This window comes from Fukomys damarensis, unplaced genomic scaffold (genome assembly GCF_012274545.1).
Source record: "Fukomys damarensis isolate Sample0158 unplaced genomic scaffold, DMR_v1.0_HiC HiC_scaffold_37, whole genome shotgun sequence".
In the NCBI taxonomy this organism is placed as follows: Eukaryota; Metazoa; Chordata; class Mammalia; order Rodentia; family Bathyergidae; genus Fukomys; species Fukomys damarensis.
The window spans coordinates 43,438,163-43,443,615 of record NW_022900949.1 but is presented as its reverse complement, the minus strand read 5'-3'; the positions used below and the strand labels follow the sequence as shown (position 1 = coordinate 43,443,615).

The window sequence follows — 5,453 nt, the reverse complement described above, 5'->3', positions numbered from 1 at the left end:
TTTTTTTTTTTTTTTTTTTTTTTTTTTTTTGCTACAGTTTTCACTATGTTGCCCAGGCTTGCCTTAACTCCTGGGCCCAAGTGATCTTCCTTCCCTAGCCTACTCAATACTGGGATTACAGAGATGTTCCTATACACCAGGCATAGATATATTCTTGGGGAAGAAAGGAGGGGTAATTTGGGGTAAGAGAGAGTGAGGATGAGTAATGATCCTGGTCCAGCCCCTCACAGGACCCGGAGGAGGATAGCGGCTCAGAGGTGAATCTCCAGCAGGTAGCGTAGGCGACACTGGCTCTCCTGATAGATGAGGTACTCACTCTGTGAGAAGTGGGAGCTGCTGAATTCTGAGCATGGAATGGGCTGGCCCTGGGGCACCGCCACTCGCTGGCCATCCAGCTCCAGCTCAATGTCCTGGGTAGGATCTGCAAGGCACAACAAAGGCTAAGGGTGGCCCGGGGGTCCCTGGTCCCTGGCCTTCCCATTCTGTCCTGCCCCCACACTCTCCTCTTCTGTCACAGCGAAGGCCTGCTCTTTTCTACCTTGCCACCCAAGTCGTGCCACGGCTGGACTTTCTGTCTGAACCTCCTCCCATGTTCGTCTCTGGGAAACTCCTAGTCATACGTCAGTGCTCAGTCAGTGACACCACTTTTCAGGCCTCTCTGATGATTAGGAGTGGATGTTTGATGGATGACAGAGGGAAAGCCTGCAGTGAAAAAGGCTCCTTCTTTTGTCCTTTTCCATTGTCCCCTTTGCTCACCTCCTCCCTGAAAATGACCTACTCCCCTACCTCATCGCCCCCTTCCCTCTATCAGACCGGTGCAGCTTCCCAGGGCTCACCAGGCTCTGTGTGTCCTCGTGCAATGACACTGTCGAAGCCAAAGGGTGGGCACTTCAAGCTGGGGTCATCCATGGTGATGTGGTGTTCTTTCCCCAGGGCCACCTCGCCCAGGAACATGTAACCCACCTGGTGGTTCCCACAGCGCATGGCAGTAACTGGAAGACACGGGGTCTCAGTAGGGCAGGCAGCTCAGACCTCTGCCTGATAAGGACTGTCACAGTAGCAATGCTATCCCTGCTGGCTCTGCTGCCCGGCCTCAGGAAAGTGCCCAATTTGACCTAGATCCTGTGGTCTCAACTACCCCACCCCAACCCCTGGCTCTGCATCCTCTGCCACCCTTACTGTCAGCAATGGCTTCCTGGTGAGCAGACCTGAGGAGGGGCCTGCTGAGTTTACTCCTGGTATCCTTAGGGATATCCTGAGGCCCGCCCTAGCCTTTCTTTCTTAGACTCCTCTTCCTTCCCTGGTCTTGGGTGACCCCAGAATTCCAGCCCCGTCTGTCCTTGGAGGAATCTGTGGGCACGTTCTTTTAGATATGTGGGTTGGTGGTAGCCTCCATTGATATGGTCAGCCTAGGCGAGGAGGGCCGAGCTGGGGAGGTCTCTTCACTCAGGTACCCTGGCTACAACTTGGGAGTCCCTGGACACACCTTTGACCCTCTCCTACTTGCTGCCCACCTCCCACACGCCCCTGTCGTGAATTCTTTTCCTTCCCACTCCACAGCCATGGGCTTGAGTAGTAGCCTGGCTTCTCTGCAGCTTCCAGCCTCGGCCAACTTATCCAGAGCTGCAGCCACTGAGATCCTGCTAGGTCCACGTCCAGTTGGTATCCATCCTCCCTGGGGAAGGCGCCCTTGACCATCCTGGATCCCCTGACCCCAGCCCTGCCAGATGCTGCTGTGAGTTTCAACGGTTGGACCTGCTTGAAAGTCCTGGCCGGCCACAACCTCCTTGCCTGTGTGCCATCCCCTCACCTTGAAGCTCATTCATCTACCCCTTGCAGGTGCAGCTGGTGCACTCTTCACTTCCTCCAGGAGGCCATTCCTGACCACCAGGAGCTTCCTCTGAGGTTCCCAGCGGAAGCATGCCTCCTAAGCACTGTGGTCGGCAGCCCTTTGTGGTTTCCTCCTCAGGACCCCCACAAGTTTCCAGTGGGCAACACTGGCCCATTCCACCTCGGCACCTCCATCTCTGCCTCACCATAGTTAGCTGACTTGCTGTTCTCTGAGGCGAAGTAGATGCCCTTGCCAACACGGCCTCCAGAATGTGGCATGATGCGAAGCCCACTGGTGAGGATGGCAGCCACCACAGCCACGTTGGTACCATGCCACAGCAGCCTCCGATTCCTGAGCTTGGAGTAGGCCTGGAACCTGTCTCCCTGAGCAGGAGAGGAATGGGGAATAGGAGAGGCAAGCTCGCAGACAGCATGACCAAAAACTGGACAGAATGGCTAAGCCAGCTCACCAAGGGGCAGATGGGCCAAGGTTATTTTCTTAAGGGTCAGGGTACTGATGCGGATACTGATGCAGGGTACTGATGTGTGTGTGCGGGTGGGTGGGGGCTGCTGGGGAATCTCCCTTACCTCACCTTCCCGGTTTACTTTCCAAACATGCTGCAGAGCCGGGCATCTATAGGTGCTGCCTGTCTGTTCTAAGTAGGTCTGTATCACCTGCGGAACAGGAGAAGCTGGGGGCTTGTGTACTCATCTCCTCAGGTCCCCCTAGTCCCACAGCTCTCTCCTTTGACTGTGCAGACACAGGGAGAGGAGGCTAAGGGCCAGGAGTCCTCCCAAGCTTTCAAAGCAGGAGGGAAAAGAGCCGGCACTCTGCAAGGCCCAGCCCACCTTATACTCGGGTGCTCCAGAATCCAGCAGCTGCAGCTGGCACTTGAGGAGCTGGTAGTCTCGGTCCAGTGGGTGTGGCACCTCCTCCACTCTCTCCTCCGCCCCACTGGCTGCTTGCAGGGTCTGGGCCAGCTCAATGTCTGCCAGCACCTAAGAGGATGGGCACTGCCAGCTTGTCTGTCCCCTGGACCTCCAGCCTTCCCCACCCACAGGACTGCGTGGGTGGGGACAGCCACCCCACCTGTTGTCCACCAGTCCATCCTGGCCCCATCCCTCAGCCCACCCAGGGCAGTCCATCCGTCTGGGTCTTCTCAGCCAGCCACCTGGCCCTCGCATCTCTTGCCCAGTCTGTTTGGTGTCCTTGCTGACAGCCTCACCAGCAGCATGTCCTTCTTGGCCTGCAGAAGCTCGAGGGAGTTGATGGGCGGGGGCCGGCTGCGGCCAAAGTTGTGTGGGATGACGGTGTAGAAGTGGGAGGACAGCTCCTCCAGGCTCAGGTTTCCATCTGCAGAGGCTTTCAGAGCCCCCTCCAGTGCCTCCAAGGCCTGAAAGCCCCGTGCGATCTGCTGCTTGCTTAACTTCCCCAGGGGCATCTTCTTCACATCTGGGGGCGGGGACAGAACAGGGGCTCAGCCATACATCCCTGCCACCCTGGGGCTCTTACACCCTGCAGAGTTCTTTACCTTACCCAAATTCATGAGGGTCATGGCGTTCTTGAACATCTCCTTGCTGAAGATGTTGGTGATAAGCTTCTGGGTGGCAGGGTCCAGAGAGCAGGGCCTCACCTGCCTAACCACAGGCCCTGCAGGGCCTCCATCTACCTGGGGAGAGAAGGCTATGTGGACCAGAGCAGCTGGGCAGAGCACCAGCACTTGGGGCAGAGAACAGCACTGGACCAAGAGAAGCCCGACAGGTTGCACAGCTGGGCAGTGGCAGAGTCTCATCTGCTGGGTCTCAACAGCCAGTCCCCTCCCTTGGCCCAGGCCCCTTTCAGCCTCTTCACCTTCATCACAGCTTCCTGGGTCTCGGCCTCTCCCTGCACTTCAATAAGCGTGTATTTGCCGGGGTGGGCCACAAAGTGTTCCCGTTCTGCCCATTTGTTCTTGGTCTTGTCGTGAAACTTCTTCTCAAAGTCCTTCTTTGCATCTTCCAGGCAGGTGAAGTGGTTCATCTTTGACTGGCCCACCTCTCCCTGCAAGTGACAGCCATGAGGGTTGTACCCCCATGAACATTTGCTGGTCTCTGTATCGGGCCAGGCCCTGTGCCCCTGAACGATCGGAGGTGAAGGGGCGACAGTGAGCAGCTGTGGCTTTTGGAGAACCTGGGGAATACTGCTGAGCAGAAAGAGGAGAGGCAGCAGCACGGGCTGAGATGCTCACCACTCGGCCCCAGCGGTTCCAGCAGAAGAAGTGGCTGCCATCTTCCAGCAGCTGGATGACATAGAACTTGTTGTTGTTGCTCCTGATGTTGGTCTGGTTCAGAGTGCAGTCATAGTTTTCGTGTACCTGGGCAGAAGCAGAGGCGGGGCAGGCTGTGGTGGCACAGATGCCTGGCTGTATGCTGAGAAGGGTCTGGTGGGGACGGGAGTCTGAGAGCTCTGCAGCATCAAAGGGGCCCTGTCCTGCACCTCGTGGGGTCATGGTTCTGCCTGAGAGGATGTAGCCTAAGGGGTTCTGGGAAGATGCAGCTGTGCCCTGTGTGGGGGAATCCGAGAGGGAGTTGGCTGTGCTGTGAGGGCTTGTTTGAGGGGACACTGAGGAAGTCAGAGACTGTCTTTAGGTGTGGTGGGGTCTGCTGGGCGAGGCTGGCCCACCTGGGCCTCATGGGTACAGCTCTAACCTTTGTGGTCTCAGGGAGACGTGGCCTTGCTCCAGAGCTAAACTGGGGCTCAAGCATCTGTCCTTAGGAGGGAGCAGGCTCTGGCCCACCCGTGGATGTGGCTCACCTGGGTGCCAGGATTGCTGCTCAGTGGACAGTTGGGGTCCACACGGATTATGCGCTTCTCTGCAGGTGCCGCCCTGAGGGCCTCAGCGGTGGAATGGAAGTTGTCCTCCTCCCCTGGCTCCTGTCGCCCCTTCTTCTCAGGGTTCTCAGTCTTCGCTGAAGATTTTCGTTTTGGAGCCATGGTTGTCTTGGGGAACAGGGGCCCCTGCGGGCCATCTTGACTCACAGCACCCACTTGGCCCACTTGGGCTTGCCCTTTGGGGGCTTACACTACTCCTCCCTGCCTACACCATCCCCATTTCCAGCCCAGGCCCAGAACCACCTCTCTGTACCTCAGTTACATCCCTCCCCCTAGTCACAAGGGCAAGGTCAGGACTTGGCCAGTTTGTCCACTCTGGCCAAGGAAGAGGCTGGTGCCTGTCCTCTCCAGCTCTCCAGTGTGTCCTCAGATGGTAGGAAAAGTGAAAGGAGACACTCTCCCTCCTACTTCTGGGCCCTACCCTGTCCAGGTCACTTCCTCTTGGCCTGGCAGCAAGCTTGAAGCTAGCATGGTTGCCGAGCTGAGTCACGGAGCTATCGGGGAGGGTGGGCAGTTGTGCTGGGGCAGCCCTCTTAGGGCCACATCTATCCCTCCACAGCTTGGGACCCAGGGTGCAGGAGCTTCTTCCTAACATTCAAGAGTTCTTGACAGGCAAGAACGTGCTTGGTGGCAAATGCCTGTAATCCCAGCACTCAGGAGGCTGAGGCAGGAGGACTGCTGTGAGTTTGAGGCCAGCCTGAACTACACAGTGAGACTCTGTCCTTGAGACACACAGAAATGGGGGGGGGGG

General features: G+C 57.4%; 1 protein-coding gene across 2 annotated transcripts in view; it reads right to left on the bottom strand.

The window, feature by feature from the left end:
* Positions 1-6: 6 nt before the first annotated feature.
* Parp3 (poly(ADP-ribose) polymerase family member 3) overlaps positions 7-5,453 on the bottom strand; it is a 6,707-nt gene continuing 1,260 nt past the window's right edge. Inside the window, exons 2-11 of one of the 2 annotated variants that reach the window (XM_010625407.2) lie at positions 4,625-4,828; positions 4,059-4,184; positions 3,683-3,871; positions 3,368-3,500; positions 3,057-3,283; positions 2,680-2,829; positions 2,419-2,505; positions 2,037-2,214; positions 837-992; positions 7-421 (exon numbers count right to left, since the gene is read on the bottom strand). In XM_010625407.2, the coding sequence (XP_010623709.1) occupies positions 252-421; positions 837-992; positions 2,037-2,214; positions 2,419-2,505; positions 2,680-2,829; positions 3,057-3,283; positions 3,368-3,500; positions 3,683-3,871; positions 4,059-4,184; positions 4,625-4,804 (1,596 nt within the window). In that variant the 5' untranslated portion in view covers positions 4,805-4,828 and the 3' untranslated portion in view covers positions 7-251. Of the gene's footprint in view, positions 422-836; positions 993-2,036; positions 2,215-2,418; positions 2,506-2,679; positions 2,830-3,056; positions 3,284-3,367; positions 3,501-3,682; positions 3,872-4,058; positions 4,185-4,624; positions 5,395-5,453 lie in introns of those variants that run through there. The other variant, XM_033759518.1, reaches the window with a different exon arrangement.